Here is a 26,405-nt window from a genome sequence, read left to right as displayed (position 1 = left end):
ATGGAGGGTTCGATGTTGGAGGAGATGGAAAATATGGCCGGGGATGGAAAATATGGCCGGCTGTGTTTCTTTGCGCCAGAGGTGCCGAATGCTGGTGTAGGAAAGAAGGTGAAGTCGAAGAGGAAGGTGATGTCAACCATGGAGGGGAAGGCGGGTACTACCGGGAATGATTGGAAGCGTTTTAAGCCCGGATCGCCGATCATCTCGGGTGCGGAGGCTGTTGGAAAAATTGTGAGTGGAAATGTTTTGCAGACGGGCAGTGAGGTTGATGTGCATGTGCATAGCCGTCCGCGTAATAGGAGGCGCTTGGCTAGTGGTGGAGGTGGGGAAGGTTGCATCTCCAAGATGAAGGAGGTGGTGGGCAGGCTGCTGGGAACGGTCCTGGGATGCAGCCTAAGTTTGCCGAGCTTGGATTGGAAGTATCTGTGAAGGAGCAGTTGGGTCCGAAGGTGGTGGTGAACCGGGTCCACTCTGAAATTAACCAGGACGTCTTTATGAGCTTTATAAGATAAATTTCGAGAAGCGATGTTTTCGTGTAGAGTGTGAGGATGGTGACGGCGCCGTGGAAAGCTGGCGCAGGACCGGTTAATGTCGTGTTGGAGTGCACGAAACGTGTGAGCGACGTGTATATATATATATATATATGTATATATCATATGATTTATGTTATACCATATGTTTTATGGTATAGGTTTACAGTGCGTGTGCATGAGGAGGTTATGGCGTGCTTCAGGTGCTTCAGTTTCGCCCATAGGTTTAGGCAGTGAAGGATGACCACTACGATCTGTCGGCACTGCAGGTTAGGTGGCCATAATGCGGCGACTTGTCCGGATCCGGGACACTGCTGCAATTGCGAGTTTAAAGGGCTTCCTGCAGACCACATTATGTTGTCTGCGAGTTGCCCCATATACTCGGCAATGGTAGAGCGTGCAAGGGCTCGCCATTAGAATGGAGTTGTACATTGTACAGTTCAATTGTCAGCGGTCGAGGTCGGTGATGTATGAGTTAGGTCAGGTGCTTAGTAGCTCCAGGGCGTCGGTTGCCCTCCTTCAGGAACCGTATACTAGGGATGGCTTAGTTCGAGGATTGCCGGGGTGGATGCGGGTCTTCACGGACGTGAATGGAGACTCTGCTGTTGTTATTTGTGAAGGGACGTTGACTGTACTGTCGTTAGTAGCAGCCAGTGGAGCGTTTGTGTCCGGATTGAAGGGGGTTTTGGGACGATGCTTCTGGCTAGCGTCTAATGCGGTTCTGCTGCTTGTTAGTGGTAGTCCGCTCATCGCTGCTCTTGATTCTAATGCGAGCTCGCCCATGTCATGTGGCCAGTTTCGGTGGAACTCAGTGTCTTAAATGAACCGAGTAGTGTATATACTTTTGATGGACCCAATGGTGCTAGTGGGGTGTCGCTTGATGTCACTTTGGGTACCGTGTACAAAGTGTGCAGAGGTAAAGGTAGAGTGACCGACGTGACGGCCCTCCAAGGTGGCAATTCATTGTCTTCTTGGAGTGAGTGTATAGGGACTTTACTTACTTCATTTTTCCTGAGGCTGAACGTGTCGGTGATACTCCACCTGTGGTGGAGAATGCTGATACGCCTCCTCTGGATAGTTTGGAGGTGGACGTAAGTATTGGTCGGATCAAGTGTGGAAAGTCGCCCGGTATGGACAGAATGACTGGAAGATGCTCAGGGCCATCTGGAAAACCATTCCGGCCCATATCGAATCAATTTTTGAAAGTTGACTTAGAATAGGATATTTTCCTTCCGTGTGAAAACTGGCATGCGAGTTAAGTAAATTGAAACACAACTTCTTTAATTTTGTCTTAACATATATTATTTATTTATTCTTCAAATGTACAACACATTCCTTTAAACTCCAAACTTGAACTAAACTCAAAAGTTGAATGTAATTCATATTTAAAAAATAATTTCTTTCAACTAAACATTAAACGTAACGGTTTATTTAAAAATAGAAACGATAACAACAAATTTAATTGGGTTAGAGAAAAGGAAAAGTAATGAAGACAAATAAGATGATAATTAAGAATAAAAGAATAACAATAAATTGATATCATAACGAAATATTTAATAAAGAAGTAAAACAAAGTAAATTTAACAGGGAGCAATCCCGCTCCTATCGTGGCATCAGTCTCCTTCCGGAGCTTGCGAAAGCTTTAGAGAGGGTAATGGTGGCACGACTTGGAGAACTATAGGGATGGTTTTGCCACAGAACAGTTCGGATTTAGGCAAGGCAAAGGTGTGGAGGATGCTTGGCTGTATGTTAGTGATGTAGTTAGTCATTCGAACGCCAAGTATGTGTTGGGCATATTTGTAGATTTCAAAGGTGCCTTTGAATATCTCTCTTGGGATAGAGCGCTCACGCGGTTGGAGGAAATTGGTTGTCGTGAGTTAGGTCTTTGGCAGAGTTATTTGAGTAATAGAAAGGCGTGTGTGGTAGGTGCCAGCGACACAGTTTGGAGGCATGTATCCCGTGGGTGTCCTCAGGGTTCCATCTGTGGTCCATATATATGGAATCTCATGATGGATATCTCATTGGCTGTATCTTTTAAGGTGTGTGCGTATGTGGATGACCTCATTTTATCGAAGGCCGGTCTCGTGTCGATCTGGAGAGTCGGGGTGAGCAGTTGGTGTGGAGGTGGCTTCCGACAATGTTCCTTAAAGGTAGATTGTCGCACAGTCGTCCGGCACTCATTCGTTCTGTTGGTGTTAGTATTGGCTTCGTTTCCAAGGTCAAGTATCTTGGGATCATGGTTGCTGAACGCATGAATTTCACTACTCACTTTGATTAAGTTAGAGAGAGGATGTTAGCATTGGCAGAGAGAGGATGTTAGCATTCGGAGCGATTGGGGCTTGGGCGCGTGTGCTGTCCGTACCATATATGGTAGACTTTTTGTTGCTTGTGCAACATTTGGTGCACCTGTGTGGTATAAGTCAGTGACCACTTCGTTGGGTTTGCGCAAGATCCTATCTATTCAAAGGATTAAGCTGTTATGCGAGGACTGTATCTACGGATGATTTGCAGGTTCTGTTAGGGGCAGCACCCCTTGACTTGGAGGTGATGTGTAGAGCTATCATCTTTAAGATCAAGAAGGAACTGCCGCTCTCTGAAATTGATTGGATTTCCACATCTGAGCTGGCCGGGGATATGAGGAGGAACAAGGAACTCGTAAATGAGCGACTTGTGTCTAGGTCGCAGACAAGATGGAATGAGAGTAGTAATTGTTGGGTGACGAACGCCTTTATCAGAGACGTGACCTTTGTACAGGATCGACCAGACTTTGGCTTTGGTCTTAGTCTGTGGTATTTACTGACAGGGCACGGTTCGTTAAATGCGTTTTTGCATAAGCGAACTTTGTCTGACTCTCCGGATTGTGCCATGCACGTACTGACTCAGTGCATGTTTTATGATGACGTTAGAGACTTGGCCATGGGTATTCGCAGTACCCAGGATGGTTGGGATCTAACTGCTTCGGTCGTGGGGAACGAGACATATGTGGCACTTGGCGTGTTTGCGAGGGAGGTGTTCACTAGGAGAAGGACTAGACTTAGAGGAGGTGATCCTCTGAGCTAGCCGTCATCTGGTGTATGGTCCTGTTCATGAGCTGCTTAACGTTTCTCTGTGCCAGCTCATCGTTCGCTGGCCTTGGGGGTAGGCAGTTGTGCGGTATTGGTGTGTGGCTCCATTCTGTGGAACTCATGCACCGACTCCGCTAAGCTGCCGTGGTGAGTGGTTGCTTGCTCGTGGTGTTGGTTGTTGCTGGTGCCTACTGCATTGTCATGCCTGTGGTGGTGTAGTGGCACTTGGGTGATGTGTGTGGTTGCGCTGGAGGTGGTGTTTTGGTTTGGTTTGTGGCTCTTTCTGCGTGTGTATGTGTATGGGTGTGTGCTGGTCGCTTGTGTCTGTTGGTGGTGCCGAACCGTCCGTATGGATGTGTTTGGTTATGGCCATTGGTTCATGGTTTTTCGGGTGTTTAGTCCGACGGGCTGGACATTCGTGAGGGTGTCTAATCACTGTCCTGAGTGTGGTGTGTGTGTTGTGCGGAATGCCCGTAAGGGTATTCTGGTGTTCCGGTTGTGCCTATGGGTTTACTAGTCCCGGATCATGGATCGAAACTAGTAGGGTTACCATTCCCGAACTTTGTAGGCTTATGGAATGATCATTGGGTGAATGATCGCGGGTAGAGCTGTGGCTCGGTGTGGAGTTGCATTACAACCGGGTGCCTGACCCATAGAAAAGCAGGAGTTTTAGATGGGCTCCGCTCTTCACCCAAGGAGATGATCGCGTCCAAATACGTGTGATCGATTGGTACCTGAATGTTGGTGTGGGGGCGTTGGTTGACGCTGTGTATTAACTGGTATTTACAGCACCGTGGGATAAAACCGCAAGATAGGTACCCACGTACTCTAAGTGTCTCTGTCAGGTCATCTATATTTAAATTTTAGGTGATATGACACTTTCCAAACTTAGCCTTTTATGGTCGTTTGTGGCGTTTGCTTGAACATCACCGATAATTGGCGGAGTTAAAGAGACTTCCTCTTCCACTAGATCTACGTCGATGTCGTGTAGGATTGGGCCAGACATCTTAGATGCAAGGTATTGCAAATAGGATGCCGGAAGATGTTTTTATTTATTTATAATGAAAATAATTTCTAAATTATTTGCGCTTAAAATTTTGTACGTACCATATTTTCCAACAACAGTATATGTATTTATATACGTTTGTGTTATCGTTTCCTTGTGGTTGTTGTATTTTCGATAACATATAACGCGACGGATGGCTCAACGCGAGCATTCTGCTTAGCCTTTTAAGGGCGCAGCGTAGATCAACTTCAAGCGTTTCTGGTATAGTTTCCTTATGGTTGTTGTATTTTCCATAACACGTAACGCGAACATTATGCTTAGCCCTTTCCTGAGTAAATGTTATTGGAAATGCAATTTTGTGTGTTTGACTGCTGACAATTTATTATCAAATTTGACACCATTGGTGTTCTGCCGATAATGGTTATCAAATTGAAAATATGTAGTCAGCTGCACATGCGTGAAGTTAGCAACGTTGCTAACTTTCGATAACAACATTTTTAACGAAACGATACACCAAATTGCTCGTGAGGATCTCCTCTTTCATTACCCTTCAGTAAAGGTAGTCGACTCTACGTCGATGAATTTACCGACTACCACAAAAATACATCGAATACCTGACAAACTACCCACCATGCTTTTGATTGGCGAATTGCCTCACCCTTTCAACTACTATTCGTTCATAAAGATATTGACTACCTGGCAAACTACCGACAATGCTTTTGGCGAGTTTTATATGGCGATGGCCGCTTTGTTGATGGCTTACCCTATTAGCTACCATTCGTCGATAAATTCATCGGCAACATTCCGAATGAGATTTCGTCTTTGACAAATCTAATTAAAAATTTATCATTCAATTTTTAAATTCAAATTTTAACCACTTTTAAGTAAAAAGTGGTCTTATTTCTAAACAAAGGCAAAAAACATAAAAAGTACAAAATTAAATATAATGACATAGTTCACGTAATAATGTAGTTGAAAACTTAACTAATAAATTTTTAAGGTTCGAGACACTACTTTACAAATTACCACTGAGTATTAATATAACCGATGTAGTCGATGAAAATTCGTCGTCGATGTAGTCGATGAAAAGTTGCCAGCCACGTTTTTGGAGTACGTTTTTATATTGAAGCTTCCAGATCCAATTTTCTAACCTTAGGAGTAGTAGCCTCCAAATTAAAAATTGGTCATATTTATAGCTGCTTTTACTTGAATATTACAGATTAATCTGTAAATGGATACCATGAAATATATTATACAACAATATTTGCAAATTTGTTCGTTATATTCATTCATAACTTTATTATTAAATTTATTTTTTTATTTCAACGACTTTAAATGGTATCACAGGTACTAAATGTAAAATTTGGTCGTTCTGTGTCACCCTGTAGTTTCGTTAATTAACTAACTTCATGCCATGTACAGACGAGTGTTGTTTGCTCTCTCATTTGTTGTTCGACCCTTATGCCATGTTCTCACGGTCATTTGAACGACGTTGTTCGCTCTCAGAATTACGTACACGAACTAATGTGTTCATACGATACGTTAGTAATTAACTATGACAGTGCTTCTTCTTTCTTTTATAAAATAGATATACACATTTTCAGTTGTGTTTCGAAAATTTCGTTTGGGTGTTAAAAATATAAATAATTTTTTAAATGGACAATTCGAAAAGTTTTAATTTTTTTCCTTATTTTAGGATGTCGAAAAACTCCAAGCCGATGGGATATTTCAAGTGAAAGAGCCCTATTAGAGGTACGGGACTCGTATATGGGGCAGCTCCGCGGTTGCAGAAAAAACACCCAGATTCTGCAAGAAATGGCTGATCAAATGCAAAAAAATAGGATTTATATACTCGGCTGCCGAGTTGAAAACTAAAATGCATAACTTGGCAGCGCGATATAGGCAAGTATAAGTGAAACAGCGTTATGTTCGGCCTAGCCGATTTTTTACCTTATACAATCAGGACTTCATACGCTTTAGACTGGTACCCACATTGCCTCAGTAAATTTAAAAATTATGAGAAAATACAATGATCCCAACGGAACTTTGGAGGCCTATATCTCCGGAAATACCGATTTCCGCAAGAAAAAAGTATACCATTGCAATCAGGGCTCCAATGACTACATGAGGTAAGATCTCAAAACGATCCGTGGGGATATACGGATACCCGTTATATGGGGGTTACCTAAAAGTGAACCGATATGAACAAGTGTATTAATTTTGAAGATATGATGAATACAACAGACGGAATTTTACACTGATTAAGAATATTTTAACAACATTTTGTAACAGGAAAGAAATGCGAAAAATTGGCACCACCGGAGGATCACCATCAGAGTGAGGTCTTTTTAAGGATGTTGAGGTACTGTTAGCAACGTGCAAGACCTTCAACACGGAGTTTCTGGTTATGGATAGCATTAATAGTAAGTACAAACATTTGCAAAAGCTTCACCAAATTTCAATTTGGTAATACAGTTTTGGATATACATTGTTTGTGTCTAGACATCTATGTTCAACTTCCTTTAGAGATACAACATACATCGTCACCAAAAGTGAAATCGGACGTAACTACAGAAAAAAATCGCAAATGAGTTTCTGTTTGATTATTGGTCGTTTAATCATCATGTTCACACAAAAAATTTACACATCTAACTTCAAAAAAGCAGCTAATTAAAGAAATTCACACGGACGTAACTACAATAGCACGTTTTTATTAATGCAAAAAAAACGTAACAGCACTGGTGCAAAAAATCCAACTCGCAATATTGAAGGTAGAAATTCTGAAGTTATATTAGTGTTATTTCTGGTATATTTGGTATAGAAAATGATATATATCGTTCCATATTTGAAGGTAGCCTGCATATAGCGGTACCCCAATCGGTATTTTAATACCTTCCTTCATTTTTTATAACTAATCATGTATAATTTGTTATTTTTGTTTATCAACGATTTTCAGCTCTTCCTGCTAATAATTATTAATATTTGTCCACTTTTTACAGTAGCCCTCATATTCTGCCAGGTATTTTAACCAAATTCAACTACTGTTTAAGTGTGATGGTGTATTCCCTGATGTTATGCAAAGTGCTATATCGTTTGCTATCTCTACATTGAATAATTGGATGTCTCTCAATAAATTATCGGTGAATCCGAATAAAACGAAAGTATTAAAGTTTGGTCCCCGTGATGGGGTTGAGGTAATAGTCAAGTTCGATAACATTGAAATTGAATTTGTGGAGAGCATTAGATGACTTGGTGTTGTACTAGACAGGGAATTGTTGTTTGAGTCTCATGTTAACTTGTTGGTTTCTAAGATAAATTGCATGTTGAGGAAGCTTTATAGTTCTGAGCTTTGTCTTGTTGTTGAAAAGAGGAAATACATTGTGAAAATGTTAATTATGCCATTAATCTTATACTGCATTGAAGTGTTTTCAGGGACACTTGGTTATGTTATCAGGAAGCTGCAGATCGCTTTTAATAGAGTGATAAGGTATATATACTCATTAAAGCGTTGGCAACATCTTACTCCATTTGTCATAGACTTCCTCGGCTGTACTTTGGCTGATTTCATTAGACTTCGGTCCATGCTGTTTTTTTATAAAGGCTATAAAAAGCAAGATCAGTTGTTTTTCATAAAAGAATTTCGTTTTTCCAGATCTCTAAGGAATCCACAGAAACACATTCCAATGTTAACAACCTTTTTGGAACGATCATTTCTCGTCAGAGCTTGCCATGGCTTGCCATGGCTTGCCATTGCCTTTAAGATCTTTTAATTTTTGATTATACACTTTCCGAATGAAACTTTTAGAATATTTTGTATCAAATTATTCTTAATGTTTCCTATAAATATAAAAATATGCCATCCTATTTATCAATTTATGATCAATATTTTCAAAATTTTTGAGTAGTTCCGATCCCTAAATTGTTAATATTTCCAATTAATTTAATTTTTATTCAACAACAACATGTATACAAACTATAAATATGTTAAGAGAGCTAAGTAGTTCCGACCCTTCACATTAAATTTGTACACCTAATTCTGTTTTTACACGAATTATTTTTACACGAATTTGAAATAACACGAGTAAATACGAAAAAATATTTCTATTTTACACGACATAATTTGAAATAACTCGAATACAAAAAAAAACAAAATTACTTTTTTTACATGAACTATTTATTTATTGAAGAAAATTCTGGAATGCTTTTGCTCAAACATCCCTGCCTTAATTAGAGTAACAACCCTGCATGGCATGAATTTCTGATATGGCAACATTTTATATAATTCTGGTGTGTACTTGGCCAGTATCTTTTTTACACGATTTTTTTTACACGAATTTCTCGGGAACCATTCTATCGTGTAAAAACAGAATTAGGTGTATTGCCCAATTTTGAGAAGTTCCGATCCCTAAATTGTTAATATTTCCAATTAATTCAATTTTTATTCAACAACAACATGTATACAAACTATAAATATGTTAAGAGAGCTATGTAGTTCCGACCCCTCACATTAAATTTGTATTGCCCAATTAATGTTAATATTTAAGAAGTTTGAGTAGTTTCAATCCCTCCCTTTTAAATAATATTTTTTTAATTTTATATATTTTATTATAATATTGTTTTGAAAAATAAATAAAAACTTCTAAGGACTTCTTGAGAATCGCCGAGAGCAAGAAAAAAAATTTACACATTTGATAATCATTTAGTAGGAAATCGCAATAACAAAAATGATTGTTATTGGTCCACGTTGCAGGAGTCGAACGAGAGCTACTCTATGATATCCTACATCGCTTTGGGTACATACAATAAATGTTCTTAAGATCGTTATATATTTTAATATGTTATCGATGGAACAGATATAGCATTTTTGTATGAAGCTTGATATGTAATATGTGATTAATATATTCTAAAAACTATGCAAAATTTCATGCCATTCCAGCAAGCTTACGATCTTTGGTGTACTATTAGTACGAAATCGAACAAAAGTATGTGTGAAGCTGTACGAATAAATCTGGACCAATTTGAATAAAGCCTTTCGGCGATGGAGCACAGCTCGTTGTTGAAAATTTCTTCTCATAGAACAAACCTTATTTAGTGCAATATATATATATATATATATATTGGTCTGTTCCCGTACTGCAAGAATCTACTACTTTTTACTACGATAACGAAATTTCCTTTATGTTATCGAAGAAAATAGTAAAATCTAGTAGATTCTTGAAATGTATTCTCTGTAAACAAAACATCATTTTAGACTCAATTTGATAAGTATTGTGTGCACATATTGAATAAAACAGGCAGAAAATATTTGAGATATATCTATATCAATTGTAAAAAAACTCAATAACCGTCATTGTAGACTCCATAACGTACGCTGTACAATGTTCTATCGCAATAGCGAATATATTTTATGTCTTGGTGCAGCTTTTATATAAAAAATAAATAAAAGTGTAGTTAATTTAATGTATTTTTTTAATATTTATAATATTTAATGTGCTATTAACAGTATATATACAGTCTTTAATTTAATTTTTAATTTGATGTATTTTTATAATATTTAATGTCCCATCAATAGTGTATGTCCACTTTTTAATTTAATTTTTTAATGTAATTTTTAATTTAATGTTTTTTTTAATTTTTTTAATACTTAATGTATTTAATTTACTAATAATAGTGTCTAGTTAAATAAACCATATAAATTAAAAAAAATATTCGTAACATCCAAAATGAAACGATAGTTGCTTTTAAGGATATGCTTGGAATCACTTCGGTTAATACATATCCGTCCGTCCATCTGTCCATGTACTTTTTTGAGAAAAATGCAGGTCGCATTTATCATCCAATTAGGATAAAACTTGACAAAGCCCCTATATATATCGTCAGCTAAAATGCAAAAAGGCGTAACTAACAAAAAATTGAAAATTGACTTTTTGAATGAATATTGTGAATGTCAATAAACTACATGTGTTGACAAAGTTTTACACGCAATCAAAAAACAAAAAGACGAAACTACAAGTGGGTTTATTTGATAAATGCAAAAAGGCGTAACTAACAAAAAATTCAAATTTTTACTTAATTTTTATGACTGCCATTAAACTAAATAACTAAATTTGTTAAAAAAAAGTATAGTCCATTATTCGTCATATGCAATAACACCCTGCCGGGCATACCTTTTCATTTCACATGACATGTTTATAGTTTTCATTCAAAACAGTTTTTTGCTTCTCCTACACAATTATGTTTTTGTTAAATACACCTTTTTGCATTTTAGCTAATGTTTAATTAAGAATATTATTCAGATTTTTATTTATTTGTCTTACTACCTTAAATTGCAACTTTGCGCATTCGGGGCAAAGTATTGTTGTCAAAGTCAAATCACTGACGTTTGTTGTTTACGCGCCCGCCTTTGCATCGGTCTGTCTAGAAAAAAGGGTCAAACTACGCTTGATGGATTTCGTCCACTAAGCTAGCACAGAGCACCAACACTAACTGTAATAAAAAGGTAATATTGTTTACGACAATAAAACGCCAATATTCTATTGGACAAATTCTAATATAATTGTGTTTTACTTTATTTGGGTTTTTGTTTTCATATTCCCCACTTAAACATTTGGTCCGATCGAGCCGGATTATACGATTCGCATTATTGCCTTTTCGAGGAACTTAAACATTGCAACAACAAACTCTATCTAACCTTCTACAAGGTATTGTCATCAAAACAGAAAACACTGCGCTCAATTATCACATATTCACATAAAGGTACGTACCGAACTTACAGTGAGTGTTTTGTTATATTTTACATTGCACATATTGAACTTAACCTAAGGTTGTCAACAGCAATAGTTACGCGATAGAATTTACTTCATTTCTCTTTAATAACATTCATTACGTACGACTCTCATCATTTCTTTTCGGGAATTATTTATTTTTATTTATTTATTAAGTTAATTAATGTTTTTCCTGTACAACAAGACAAAAGTCTTATAAGTGGCAGTACAGGATTATATATATAATCACATGTCCATAATTTTTTAATAATAAGTATCTTAGATATTATAAAAGTGGTAAGAATGGAAAAAGGATACATTATGGAAAAGGATACATTATGGAAAAGGATACATTAAGGAAAATAATAAATATGATTAATTGAGTTGAGATAATTTAAAAAAAATTGAACTACAATAAAAAATAAAAAAATGTTTCTATTACAATTGTTAATAAAAAGAACGATTAGTAAATCAAATAAATTGTATGATCAAACCTAACGTTTTCAATTATGAAAAATGTTGTACAAGCCGTTTTTTGAAATTACTTATATTGTTAATGCATTGCAAATCAGATGGTAGAGCATTCCAATCGCGTATCGTGCCAATGTAAAATTGTCTCTCAGAAACCAGGCTCTTCCGACGAAAAGGTATAATTTTTCTTCCCCTATGTGATCTTGCAAATGTAATTTTTTCGAACAGGTACGTTGGTTTTTGTTTGAGAATAGTTCTATGAAGGAGTTGTAGAGATTTGATTTTAAGAAGTGAGTCGAAATTTACTCCATACAGGGATTTAGAATACTGTGAGACATTTTGTCTCTTACTTAGGCCATACACGTATCGTGTTATGCTATTAAATGCGACATTTAATTTATGACGACAGAGGGAATCACAATTGGCAAACAGCTCACAACCATACAATAAGCTTGGAACTAGGAAAGTTTTGGCCAGCAGACAGCGAATATTTGGAGGTGTGTATGAATGTATTAGCCACAGAGCCCTTAATTTTGAGTAGGTTTGTCCTACGATAGCAGTGATATGGTTGTTCCAGCTTAATGATTTGTTACAAATTACTCCAAGATTTTTGGCGCTGGATACCAGCTCGATTTTTTCATTGTTGACAAGAATGTCAGTATGCTGCAATGACATTTTTCTGTTTTTGTGAATGATCAAGCATTTTGATTTAAGCGGATTCAATAATAGGCCATTAGCTTTAGCCCACTCGCATAATCTAGAGAGATCCTGATTAAGAATTTCTACACACTGACTTATATTGTTTAGGGAGCTACTCAAAAATACTTGCACATCATCTGCGTACATGTGTGCTTGACTATGGTGAAGTTGATCAGGAAGATCGTTCGCATATAAGGAGAAGAGGAGTGGACCTATGATGGATCCTTGGGGGACTCCTTTTTTTACAGCCATAGGTTTAGAGATCAAGGTTCCAGTGTATACTGACTGAGATCTATTTGAGAGATAGGACGAAATTAGTTTTGTAGAAGTTGTGGAAAAATTAAAAAAACGACGAAGTTTAAAACACAAGTTTTGATGGTCGACGGTATCAAATGCTTTTGAGTGATCAAGCAGAACAAGAAAACATATCTTATTTTCGTCAATCTCGCACCTTATAGACTCTGAAACTTCTATAAGAGCAGTGGTGCAGCTGTGCCCCGCACGAAAACCAGATGGAACATTACTGAGCAGTGAGTTTCTTTGAAGATATTCGGACATTTGTTCCTGCACGATTTTTTCGAATATTTTTGAAAGGAAGCACAGAATTGCAATTGGGCGAAATTCCGAATTTGATTTTGGTATAGGTATGAATTTTGCATGCTTCCAATGACTAGGAAATGTGCTGGAAGTGAGTATGGAATTAAAGAGATATGTTATGTATGGCAGTACAGAAGGGAGTAGTATTCGTACAAACTTAGGGTCAATTCCGTCAGGACCAATGGCGTTAGAAGTAACTTCTTTAAAGCATTTAAGAACTTCATTATTTGAAACACCGTGAAATTCAAAATTCCCATCACTAGATAGATCATTTAATGTCCCTGAGTTAAATCCATAGTAAGACGGGTCAGTGTCTAGAGAAGGTACCTTAATAAACTTTTCACTGAGTTCGTCCACATCACCATGATACGTTTCGCGAGCCATACATTTTCCTAGACCAATGTCATTGACAACTTTCCATTTACTTTTTGAATCAAGCGCAGATCTAAATTTTGTGTTATAATAATTGGATTTTGCGATGTTAATGCGGCTATTAACTCTTCTTCGGGCGGAACGGAAAACCTCACAAAGCTCTGGCGTTTTAAAACGCTTCCATCTAGAGTAAGCTGTATCTCTTTCGTCGATACATGTTTTAATAGACGAGTTGAACCAAGGTTTTATTTTAGGTGATATCCTCTTAGATATGACAGGAACAGTTTCGTTATATAGTGTAAGTATATTTTCTGTGAGAAATTCGACTTGTTGATCGACAGAAATGAGGCCGTATAAACGATCCCAGTTTACTTGGTGAACTTTCGCCTCTATGTCAACGAAATTCAAATTCCTATAAATTAGTGTGGTGTAAATCAGTGTGGTGATAAGTGTTTTTTACAAAAACAATTTGTTAACAGTGATCAACTACGTTGATCGCACAAAAGAGATAAGAAAAAGCAACAACAATAAATACACGTTGCCGCTGTAATAGTAACAAACATCAACACAACAAAAACCACACTGATTAGTGAAGTCAATTCTTGGTTGTTCGTTACATGAGTAGTCAGTAACCACCAACGCATCACATTAAAGTGGGTCGTATAAAAAATAAAATTTATAATTGAAAATATTTATTTATGAAAAAATACGTGTGTTTTACGACACACTGAGAGAAAATTTCGAAAATAAATTCTTATACTTTTTAATATAATTTCGCGTATTTTTATATTTAAATATATATTGTTCGTGCCGATTCCGATACACTGAAAAAATAGTTTACGGCTCAATTTTGAATATAGTAAATATATAAAAATTTTTTGGATTTTTTACGAAATCGTTTTGTCTCCGCTATTGAAATAAAATAATCTACGTTTTTTAATCGATCAATTAATTATAAAATTATTATAAAACAAACTTGCATTCCGTGCATAGATAAAAATATACAGTCCATTTACGTTTCTATTGAATTGATTTTGATATAATTCCATAAAATGCCGCTTACTCCTTTAGATTTCTTTATCAGAGCCACTGATGCTCTAATTAAATTTGATGCAAATTTCTCTTCTTCACGGGATGACGATTTAGATGTATATTCCCATGAAATACAAGGATCTGAATCAAGAGAATTATGGAGTAAAGTGAAGGACAGGTATGAACATTGTGTGAGTTACCTTAAAACTTCGGATGACGCATGCTCGGACGACATGACTTCAGCTGACAGCAAGTACGATGTCGCCTATAAAGCTTATGTTCACGTGTTGTCATCAATAAATAGAAAAATAGATAAACTTCGAGCTACGCAGAAACCCAACATTTCCGAGCATCCTAACCTCTTTTCAGGTGTTACGCACCAAACAGGAAATTTTGTAGAGATTTCGTCTCCAACCTTACTTCATAGCATAAATCTTCCGCCATGTGACATAGATATATTTAATGGTGATTTTCAGTCGTGGCCTACATTTAGAGATTTATTTTCCGCAGTGTACATAAATAATGCTCGGCTTAGCGACATAGAAAAATTGTGTCATTTAGTAATGAAAACTAGCGGTGAGGCGCGAGATATTGTTTCCAAATTTCCACTCACTCATAAAAGTTTTAATTTAGCATGGAAAGCCTTGAGAGAAACTTATGACAACGTCCGTATTCTCGTTAATAACCAAATCAAGTCTCTTTTTGACCTTCCGGTCATAGAAGCCGAAACTAGTTCCGATTTGAAAAAAATTACAACGCGGAATAAATGGATGCATTTCTGCTATGTCAATCTACGACATTTCAACTGAAAGCTGGGACCCTATTTTAGTTTTTATTTGCCTTCAAAGGCTTCCAAGATGCACTGTTACGTTGTGGGAACAAACTGTTAAAGATAAATCCGCTTTGTCAACTTGGAAAGATTTGGATTCCTTTCTTACGGAAAGAATTCAAACTCTAACATGCCTTCGTGATATAAAAGGCATAGATACCACGAAATTTTAGATAATATTAGTAATATTGCACATACTCCGAATGCTGCTAAATTTAATAGTCCACGTCTTTCCTCTCCAAAACATTGTTTTATCTGTCCCAGAAAAAATCACCACCTACGTGATTGTTCAGAATTTCGTAGTCGAGCTCTCTCCGATCGGTTTTCAATTGGACTTCAATTGAAAGACAAGTTTGTCGCCTTCAAAACCTTGCTCAGTAACAATTTTAGTTGTCTGATTAACTGTCTACGACATTTCATATGTAATCAGTCTAAATTGATAAAACCACATATACGATGGGTGGTATATTTGGCATCTAGGATATAAGGCAATTACTGATTACGTCGAAAAACGTTACGGGTTGTAATTGTCTAAACATGATTGACATTTTGACAGAGTGTGTGGTTAATCCATGACATGTACTTGATCCAGATTGCAGCACTACCAAAAAATCGCCGCTAATACAGACGGCTTATATCGAAGAATTGCTGCTCTAATAGTCTTACAGACAATAATTTGGTTTGGGATTCAAACATTCTACAATGGCCAATAATCAACTATATATTCAGTTCAATCACCTTACGGGTAAAATCCATGGCATATTATTATTGCGATACCATATGTTTTTAAACTGTATTATGTTTTTTTTATAAACGAATGCACGTTTGCTTTATTCATTTGTCTACATCAACTATCGGCACCATTAATAGTCAATCTCCTTCGGATATCGTTTTAGTTGATTTAATCATTATACTTCCGGTATAAAACGCGATATTGGAACGGATGATCTGTGGCACATCGACACGAACAACTTCCTGCCACTTCGTGGTTATTAGGCCGTTTTACAAATCTCGAAATACGACCTGTGGTTAAGTTGTTCCCTTTAAACCTTAAAATCTTTTCTCTTTCTCGTAGATAAGGAAATATAAGTAAGATTTTTAAGATTCCTTACTGAGGATGACGTCCGCAAGTCTAGGAATGAAACAATTTAAAATTATGATGCTCATGGTTTCTCTGGCCGATACCTACAACTAAATTAAGCTGCTGCATATCTACCACCGATTTTCGATACAATCTATAGCTTTGTCGGCGTTAACGGTGATGCTCATAGAGTGAATCGGCTGAATCCTTGCACCTTAAAATATTAACGGTGATGCTCATTGAGTGGATCAGCATGAATTCTTGCACCTTAAAACGTTGTCGGTGATGCTCATAGAGCGGATCACATTAGATCCTTGCACCTTACAATACTATAGATATATCGAAAATTGATTTCAATCGGCAGTCCACCGAAAATTACTAATTTTATGCTGCTTCGAGGTCAATCTTCTATTGTCCTCGCTGCTCTACGAGCGCTAATTTGCACAGCATAAATATATTTGAAAAAATTAAAAGAAAAAAGTTATTAAAATTTCCACTACTGATGGCAACGCCTTTTTATTTCAATATTTTATTAAAATCAATATATTTCTTTGTCTTTGCAACATAACTGGATGTTGCAAGGGCGGCGGCAATGTTTAATTAAGAATATTATTCAGATTTTTATTTATTTGTCTTACAACCTTAAATTGCAACTTTGCGCATTCGGGGCAAAGTATTGTTGTCAAAGTCAAATCACTGGCGTTTGTTGTTTACGCGCCCGCCTTTGCATCAGTCTGTCTAGAAAAAAGTGTCGAACTACGCTTGATGGATTTCGTCCACTAAGCTAGCACAGAGCATACCAACACAAATTGTAATAAAAAGGTAATATTGTTTACGACAATAAAACGCCAATATTCTATTGGACAAATTCTAATATAATTGTGTTTTACTTTATTTGGGTTTTTATTTTCATATTCCCCACTTAAACAGCTAACGATATATGACCCGTTCGTGTTTACACTGCATACATTTAAATTACACTTCCAGGCACATTCATTGTTGTTTAATAGTAAACTTTCCAACCATTTTTCATTAATTACATCGTTATGCTCATTGAGAAAATTATGGAGAGCACAGGCAGATAATATAATTGCGTTTGTATGCCTCAAGGGGCAGTCAATTCCCTTTCTGATTCGCCTAAAACGGGCTTTAAGTTGAGTTGATTTTTTTCTTTTCTTGGACTCAAACTAAAATAAAACATTATTGATAAAATAAATAATATAAAAATTGGACATCTCACCAGAATAACCAGAATAACGAAAAAAACAATAGAAAGCAGCAAAACAAAGCGTTCGTTTTTTTCTTTGAATCGTATCGTATCGATTAAAACACCGATAAATATTAGAGATGACACCGATTTCTTCCTTGTTCAGAGAGTTGTTCGTGCTGAACAATGTTCAAAAATCATCGTTCCCTCTAACAATTTTGTGTGGGGAATCAAGTAATTCGTTCTTAGTTAAAGGTCGAACAACGAACAAAAAATTGTATAGTTTTTATGGCTTGTTCCATCAAATCAAAATACCCCTGCAAGCATTTGTTGCTATCGCTGGCATTTTATGTTTTCGACGATTTTAAAATTTTTGATGCTAAACTTCTAAAAGAAGATGAAGTTCGGGAACAATTGGTAACAATATATATTTTTTATCATAATTTCTGTCACCGTTCTAGATACAAATTTATTACAGAAAAAATTAATAAATCGTGTTGGGGGAAAGAAATGTCATCATTTGATATATTGGCAATTAAAGCTGTTATAAGTGATCAAATAGCAATTGAAATAATATGGCTTGGAACTATTTAAAAAAACAGTTCCAGCGATTTTTTACATATAGTATAATAAGAGGCAAGTCAGCTTAATAATGTTATTTTGAAATTTTTAAAACAAATTTTTACTGTTATATGCCATCCTAAATTTACCCAGACATCGTTGTTGGAGCTAAACAAAGTTTGTCAACAACATATTTTAAACGCTTGGGGTAGAATACACAAAAAACTACCGAAGACTGTAAATCAATAAAATTATTGAAAAATTAACTATTAAAACAAATTAACTAAATAATTTTTTTTTAGCTTTGCTTAGTATTAAAATTATCTTCAATTTTATGTTTGTTTAGTGTTGATTTTTCTGCAAAATATGCGTTGTACATTATTGTTATTGCAATTGCAATTATTCATGCAAGTATTTTATTTACATTGGGTGTCAAAAAATCACTACCAGGCGATATCGTATTTTAACAAATACGGTTATTGAAGAAATGAAGCACGCATTCGTCAAATCTTAAACGTATCTTCTTAGTGAAAGTTGAAAGTAACTAAGTGCGATAATATTTAAGGGAATCCCCCTCCCCCTCTCGATTTTAATTTTTCAAAGGGCTGGTAAATCAATACCAATGCTTGTTAAGGTATGTAACTTTGCATATATATATATATATATTTGAAGATGTAAAATAGAAGAAAAGTAATTTACAAAAAAAGTTTGTTATTGTTTTGTTGTTGTTTTTTGCAATTAAAGAAAAGTCCTTATTTTTGATGGCGGGCATGATAACTCCTCACTGGAACATCGGAATCCGAAAATTCCAACGGTGTTAGAAAGAGTACATGTCTGGCTCTCGTATGAACTAGGATTATGCTTCGCTCTAAAATTAACAAAATGGCGTACCTTTAAAAAAATTTTAGGAAAATCGCCGATTTTTGACCAAAAACCAAGTTAAAAATAAGAAAGTTCTTCACCAATTGGCTTTATCCTAGTTCATACGATAGCTACACACTCACAGAGAAACGTGTAAAAATTTGGAATCGATTGGGTTATTAGTTTCTGAGTTATCGTGCCCGCCATTCGTTTAGAGAAAAACGCGTTTAAAGTTTGAGAAGCCCTTCAGCCTTCAATTGATTCTGACAGAATAAATCGGCTATATCTTCAAGAGTTCTTGAGATTTTCTGTTGAAATTTTGTAGGGACACGGCATATACATTAGAACTTTTTACCGGGTTAACCCATTTCTTCCCAAACGGTATAACTTATTTGTTAAAAATACCACATATACAGGCGAGGGAATAACAAAGAAAGAGGAATAACAACAACACATATACAGGCGAGGGAATAACAAAGAAAGAGGAATGACGTTTAACAAGAATTGTACGACAATAACAAAAATAGAAAATGAAAGAGGAAATGGAAGGATGTAGAAAAATCTATACAGTAGTTGTTGTTGTGAAGTTATTCAAATAAACTGCGTAGTAGAAATTTACGTTACAATTCAAATTCTTAAATTAACGGAATTCATCTAAATTAACTTAAATCTAAAGTTATATTCGTAACATTGCCCCCCGCTTAAGCCTGTTCGTCCGAATAGGCACAGTTCCCGTTCCGTAGGGGGTCAGCCGCTCCAAATGTACAACTTTCATCTTCGACCTGGGACTGTCGCTCCTCTGGATGCGATAAACGACGTCATTTATTTTCGTGACAATCTTGTAGGGTCCTTCCCAGTGCGTTTGCAATTTGGGGCATAGTCCTTTCTTTCGTTGTGGGTTGAACAATAGTACCAGTTGCCCTTCTTGAAACCCATCGGTATTTGCCGCTCGATCGTACCTTGCCTTCATGCGGTTGCTAACCATTTTTATTCGATGTCGGACTGCATCGTGGACTTTACTAAAAGAGTTTTGACTGTCTTCATCTTGGTTCACATCGTTTGGGGTAGCACCGAATATCAAGTCGCCAGGTAGCTTTAATTCATTTCCGAACAGAACTTTGGCTGGGGTCCGGGATGTGGAATCATGAATGGCCGATCTGTAAGCCAGTAAAAACTTGGGAATATGCTCATCCCAGTCTCGTTGGCCACTGTCCACCACTTTCCGTAGATGTTCTTCCAGGGTGCGATTGAATCTTTCCACCATGCCATCTGATTGTGGATGTAGGGGCGTCGTTCTGGTTTTCTTGATTCCGTAGGAGTCACACATTTCCTTGAAGATCGCTGATTCAAAATTCCTACCTTGATCGGAATGAACCTCAGATGGAACACCATAGCGACAAATCCAATTTTTGCTGAACACATCCACAATTGTCCTGGCTTCTTGATTTGGGATAGCATAAACCTCTGGCCATTTACTGAAGTAATCCATGACCACTAAGACATACCGGTTCCCAGAGTCGCTTGTTGGGAACGGTCCAGCTACATCCATTGCTATTCTTTCAAAAGGGGCTCCTGAATTATACTGCTGCATGTAGCCTCGACTCTTCCGTGTTGGACCTTTAGCTCTTATGCACCTTTCACAATTGGCGATCCAGTCGGCAATGGATTTTTGACAGCCGACCCAGTAGAATCTCTGCTTTACCTTTTCAGCGGTTTTTGCTATGCCAAGATGTCCTCCACTTGGCCCATCGTGAAACTCCGACAAGACATCTCTTATTTTGGAGTCTGGGACGACGACCAAGTTCCGGTGAGATTTACCGTCCTCACTTTCCCATTTGCGATATAGGCAACCATCTTTTATAAGTAGGCTGTCCCACTGGGCAAAATAGGATTTCGACAATGTCCGGCTGTAGTACCCGATGACTTTTTCCTGTCCATCGATTTCCTGGGAAAGGACGCCACCGATGCCGCACGCACTTGCGTCTGTGTCCAGAACAAACTTGCCGCCAGGTATAGGGTATGCCAAAATGGGGGCTCTGCATAGCATGTCTTTGAGTTTACTGAATGCCTCTTCTTGGTCGTTGCCCCACTGAAACCTCTGGCCTTTTTGCGTCAAGCGGTGTAGACAGGCGGCGATGTTGGCAAAATTTGGGACAAATCGACGGTAGTAGGTGCAGAGACCCAGAAAGCTTCGCAGCTCATGGAGATTTCGGGGCTGCGGCCAATCTCTGACGGCTTGAATCTTCACCTTATCCGTCGATATGCCCTCCGGCGTCACGTGGTGCCCCAGGAACTTCACCTCTCGTTGGAAGAGACTGCACTTCTTTGGGTTCAGCTTGAGGCCTGAAGACGAAAGCTGCTGTAGAACATCCTTTAAATTCTTGATGTGTTCGTCGAAGTTGCGTCCCATGACTATGATGTCATCCAGGTATATGAGGCACGACTTCCACTGCAGCCCTTTTAACACACGCTCCATCAGCCTTTCAAATGTAGCCGGGGCGTTGCAGAGTCCAAAGGGCATGACATTGAACTGCCAGAGACCCCCATTAACGCCAAACGCTGTTTTCTCCTTATCTTTCTCGGCGATCTCTACCTGCCAGTACCCACTCTGCAGGTCGAGGGTGGAGAACCATGACGTCCCGGCTAATGTGTCCAGTGTGTCGTCGATTCTTGGGAGCGGATAGCTGTCTTTCTTGGTGACATCATTCAGCTTTCGGTAGTCCACACAAAATCGGGTGCTTCCGTCTTTCTTCTTGACCAATACCACTGGGGAGCACCATGGACTTGACGATGGTTCTATTACACCACTCTTTTCCATTTCACTTATCAGCTTCTGGACCTCGTCTCTTTTCGCCAGGGGAACACTTCTTGGAGGTTGTTTAATGGGTCTCGCGTCTGCTGTATTGATTTCATGCTTCACCACTGATGTTCTTCCTTGGTGCTCTTTTGTCAACGCAAATGTAGAGGCATATTTCCATAATAGCTGCTTAGCCTTGTTCCTCTCGGAAGGTGATAATTGGTGTGTCCACTCTTTTATGTAGCCGTCGAGGTGCTTCTTCTCCATGGCTGCTGGCTTTTCGGTGCTAGTTTCCAAATTAACTACAGCTTCAGCTGGTGTGCATTGTCCAACATCGGAAAATTGGCAAATTTGCTCTTGCTTGTTTGACAGGTTCAAAACTCTAACAGGAATTAATCCGTCCTTGTTGCTTTTCACCAGGGCATTCGCTATTAGGATGTTACTGTTTCTGTTTTCTGCTGGTTCCACCACCCACAACTTCTCGGCTCCACAATCTCCATTCATTGGTACCCATATTATTGCTTCGGCACAGGGCGGTATTATCTCTGGATGGTCCGTAGTCAGACGTCTAATGGGTGTACTTTCATCGTAGCCCACGTTTAACGGAATTTCGACGTTAGACCAGGTCATCACACGTTCTTTCATATCCAGATTGATACCGAAGGCAATCATAAAATCTGCGCCTATTATCACTTCGTCTACGATATCGGCAACTATAAACTCGTAATTCACCGATTTATTGGCAATAGTTAGTCTCAGGGTAATCTTGCCGTGTACTGCAGCGGGCTCCCCCGTTGCTGTGCGCAGTCTGACTCCATTAAGTTGCGTTATTTTTCCCTTTACCAGATCTGATCTTATGATGGACTTTGATGCGCCAGTATCTAACGTCAGAACTCGCTTGTCACCATTGATGTACCCAGTTGTTGTTAGGTTGTGACTTTTCTGCTGTACTATTGCTATGGAGATTGTGGGGCCATCGTCAATGGGAGCCAGTTCATGCCCCGCTGGACTGGCTCGATTTAGTTTAACGGTGACTCATTGGTGGACTGTTGAGCCATTCTTCTACCATCTTTCGTTGGAGGTGGCGACGATGACCTGGATCGTTTGCGCTTAGCTCTGCATTCGCGCGCAATATGACCTGTTTTATCGCAGTTGTAGCACCTAACCCTGGGCTTAGTCATTCCAACTAACTTTGTTTCTTCTATTACCCGCCTCATAGCGTCTTCGATCGAGTTAACGAGAAATTTGGGATCGCAACCTTCGGTCTCCAGTTGGCGAATCTTGTGGGTCTGGGGCTTAACAATTATTCTTGCCGTCTCTTGGGCAAGGGCAAACGACACGGTTTCGGCAAATGACGCTTTTGGTGACGCATATGTTGCACATTTAATCTCAGGGTCACGTATGCCATTCACAAAGGTTTCGATTTTAATACGGTCCACCAATGGGTGATTCTCTCCTGGATACGCCATTAGCACCAAACGTTCCACCTCAGCTGCAAAGTCTTGCAACGTCTCGTTTGCCCTCTGCACTCTTCCCCTTAATTCCATAAGGTAGATGTTTTGTTTATGTTCGCCACCGTACTTACGTTCCAGTGCAGCAATAACATCTTCATAGTTGTACCTAGAAGCGACAGGAATACTCTGTATAACATCAGCAGCACTGCCCTTCAATGCCAGAAGTAGTGCAACCGCTTTGTCGCTGTCGTTCCACGAATTTCTAGAAGCCACTGTCTCGAACTGTAACTTGAAAACATTGAATGACGTAGAGCCGTCGAATACAGGAGGTTTGATTTTTAGTGTGTTATCGGGAACTCGCACCGGACCACCTTTAATTTCCAGTTCCGACATTTTCTTCTCCAGATTCGTAACCCTGTGGCCGTGGACCAGAAATTTCTCATCCACAGACAGAATCTTCTCGTCAACCGACTGCACTTTCTTATCCAACTCTTTAATTTGGACCTCCACGGTTTCCACTCTACTTCCAATAACTTCTGTAATGTTCTCGAGTTTATCGTTCATTCTACAATTCTCTGACTTGAGTTCATCTAACTTCCTGGAATTCTGTTCGAACATTCGTCTCGTGTTTTCTACTAACATTCTGGAATTTTCCGCAAACATTTTAGCCAGCATTTCTCTGAAATCGTCACCCCTGGTAGCTACTGACGAGTCTTCTCCACCGTTGGATTCGCCCATTTCCGATAAATCCACTTCATCCTTACTGTCAAACTCGTATGTATCGATGTTCATACCACGGCGCTCGAACTCATCCAACAGACGTTTTTGTAGTTCAGCCTTGTTGCCAGTAGAGGACAATTCCAATTTATTGAGCTCCTTCTTCAAGTCTTCCACTCGTAGATCCTTAAACTTCATCGTAGTATTATCGTAATCTCACTTCCGACACCAATTGTTACGTTCTTGGATTTTAGTTAATCCCGTGTAGTCGTTGTTTTATTTCCCGATACAATTCGTACCAAATAAAACGCGGGTTCTTTCTGATTACGATTATTACAGTGATTTTATTCACACAACTTTACTTTGCACTTTACTTTACTCGACGGTTTCAATTCGCGATCTGATTCACAACTGACTCACTGCCTTTCCATTTCCCCTATTTATATGAGCCTAGCTTGTCGCTACAGAAGTTTCTAGACGATCTGGTAACACCTAGATCACGAACAATCTACCAATGCAACAAACACACATACAAAACTTACATTGAGTAAACAATAACAACAACACATATACAGGCGAGGGAATAACAAAGAAAGAGGAATAACAACAACACATATACAGGCGAGGGAATAACAAAGAAAGAGGAATGACGTTTAACAAGAATTGTACGACAATAACAAAAATAGAAAATGAAAGAGGAAATGGAAGGATGTAGAAAAATCTATACAGTAGTTGTTGTTGTGAAGTTATTCAAATAAACTGCGTAGTAGAAATTTACGTTACAATTCAAATTCTTAAATTAACGGAATTCATCTAAATTAACTTAAATCTAAAGTTATATTCGTAACAATACGATATCGCCTACGAGTGTTTTCATCGCCTGGTAGTAACTTTTTGGATATTATTTGGATAGAAAATGCTTGCTGGGACAAATTTTGTGTATGTATGTGTATTGTTTTTAATATTATGTCAAATAAATTCAAAATAAATTGAAATATATTCATGTTTAATTGAAATGAAAATGATGTTGTTAACACGTACTTGGTTACGTATGAAACAAATATTTTATGGTGTTCCCTACTGGGAACACCATAAAAAAATTATTATTTGGAAAAATGTCAAATAACTTGTTGCGAATATTTATTTTATTTTTGGCAGAAGAAGCCACACGTGCATAGTTGCTTTTTTGTTATTCGCCTCAAGCTGCCCTGCCTTGTATTATTGTACCATGGGTAGTACACACAAATAAGTTGAAATTTCGGTGTAAAAGGAGAAACAACAAATTTGAAAAAGAAAATTCTGATGTTAAATGAATTAGGAATAGTGTTGTATGAACGGGTTAATTAATGTACGTAATCCTGAGAGCGAACTACGTTGTTCGAATGTGGTCAGAACATGGTCAAGAAAGGTACTAAATGTAAAATTTGGTCGTTCTGTGTCACCCTGTAGTTTCGTTAAAAATGTTATCGAAAGTTAGCAACGTTGTTAACTTCACGCAGGTGTCAGCTGCTAATTATTCTTAACAGCTGTTGTTGATTTACATATTTATGTATATACATTTACATACATATATATATCAACAATAAAAATGTTTCCTATATCATTGAAAACGTTGAGTGACCAGGAAAGACACAATTACATATTGCAAACCTTTATTTTAAATAATAAAAGTTTTTCCGAGCAGCGGAAGCATAAACGCGATATTGATGTTATAAGAGAACATCACCGATTTTTATGGCATGAAGAAGCAGTTAATGATTCGTGGGAAGTGCGACTTGCCAAACGATACTATGACAAATTGTTCAAAGAATATTGTATAGCGGATCTCACGAGATACAAAGAGAACAAAATTGCTTTACGATGGCGTACCGAGGCTGAAGTTGTAGCTGGTATTGGCCAATTTCAATGTGGCAGTCGAAAATGTTTGGAAAAGGATAATCTTCGCAGCTGGGAGGTTAATTTTGCATATAAAGAACAGGGGGAAATAAAAAATGCTTTGATAAAATTAAGATTATGTCCGGGGCATTCAGAACAGCTGAACTACACGTCAAAGAAACGAGAGGTGAAACGGCTTAAACATGTAGAACGCCAAAAAGCAAAGGAAGAAAAGCGTAACCAGAAGAAATCTTCGAAGCCCGATAAAAATCACACAATTGCTAACGAGGACCAACAAGATTTGTCTAACGATGTCAATAAAGATTGCGATGTGATGTCAACGTGCCCTGTCGTTGAAAGTAATGAACAAGAAGAGGAAGTTGTGGAAGAATCTGATGAAATATGGAATAGAAACACTATCAATGATGTTGATCCCGTCTCCAGGGAGAGCGAATTTGAACGATACCTTGAAGATCTTCTACTTTAA

General features: G+C 37.9%; 1 protein-coding gene across 1 annotated transcript; it reads left to right on the top strand.

The window, feature by feature from the left end:
- LOC133325759 (protein FRA10AC1) lies at nucleotides 1-26,405 on the top strand. The gene is made up of 3 exons (XM_061534483.1): nucleotides 1-357; nucleotides 1,547-1,621; nucleotides 25,602-26,405. The coding sequence occupies exons 1-3, from the start codon at nucleotides 1-3 to the stop codon at nucleotides 26,403-26,405; spliced, it is 1,236 nt and encodes a 411-aa protein (XP_061390467.1).

Source organism: Musca vetustissima, unplaced genomic scaffold (assembly GCF_032173495.1).
Source record: "Musca vetustissima isolate MV318-11 ecotype Yass unplaced genomic scaffold, APGP_CSIRO_Mvet_v1 utg24037, whole genome shotgun sequence".
In the NCBI taxonomy this organism is placed as follows: Eukaryota; Metazoa; Arthropoda; class Insecta; order Diptera; family Muscidae; genus Musca; species Musca vetustissima.
Note: the sequence above shows the minus strand (reverse complement) of the source record. Positions and strands in the feature narration are given on the sequence as shown.

Coding starts and splice junctions, on each gene's coding strand:
- LOC133325759 (XM_061534483.1), top strand. CDS start 1: ATGGAGGGTTCGATGTTGGAGGAGATGGAAAATATGGCCGGGGATGGA. Junction 358..1,546: donor TCTCCAAGATGAAGGAGGTG/GTGGGCAGGCTG, acceptor ATTTTTCCTGAG/GCTGAACGTGTCGGTGATAC. Junction 1,622..25,601: donor TGGATAGTTTGGAGGTGGAC/GTAAGTATTGGT, acceptor TATGTATATACA/TTTACATACATATATATATC.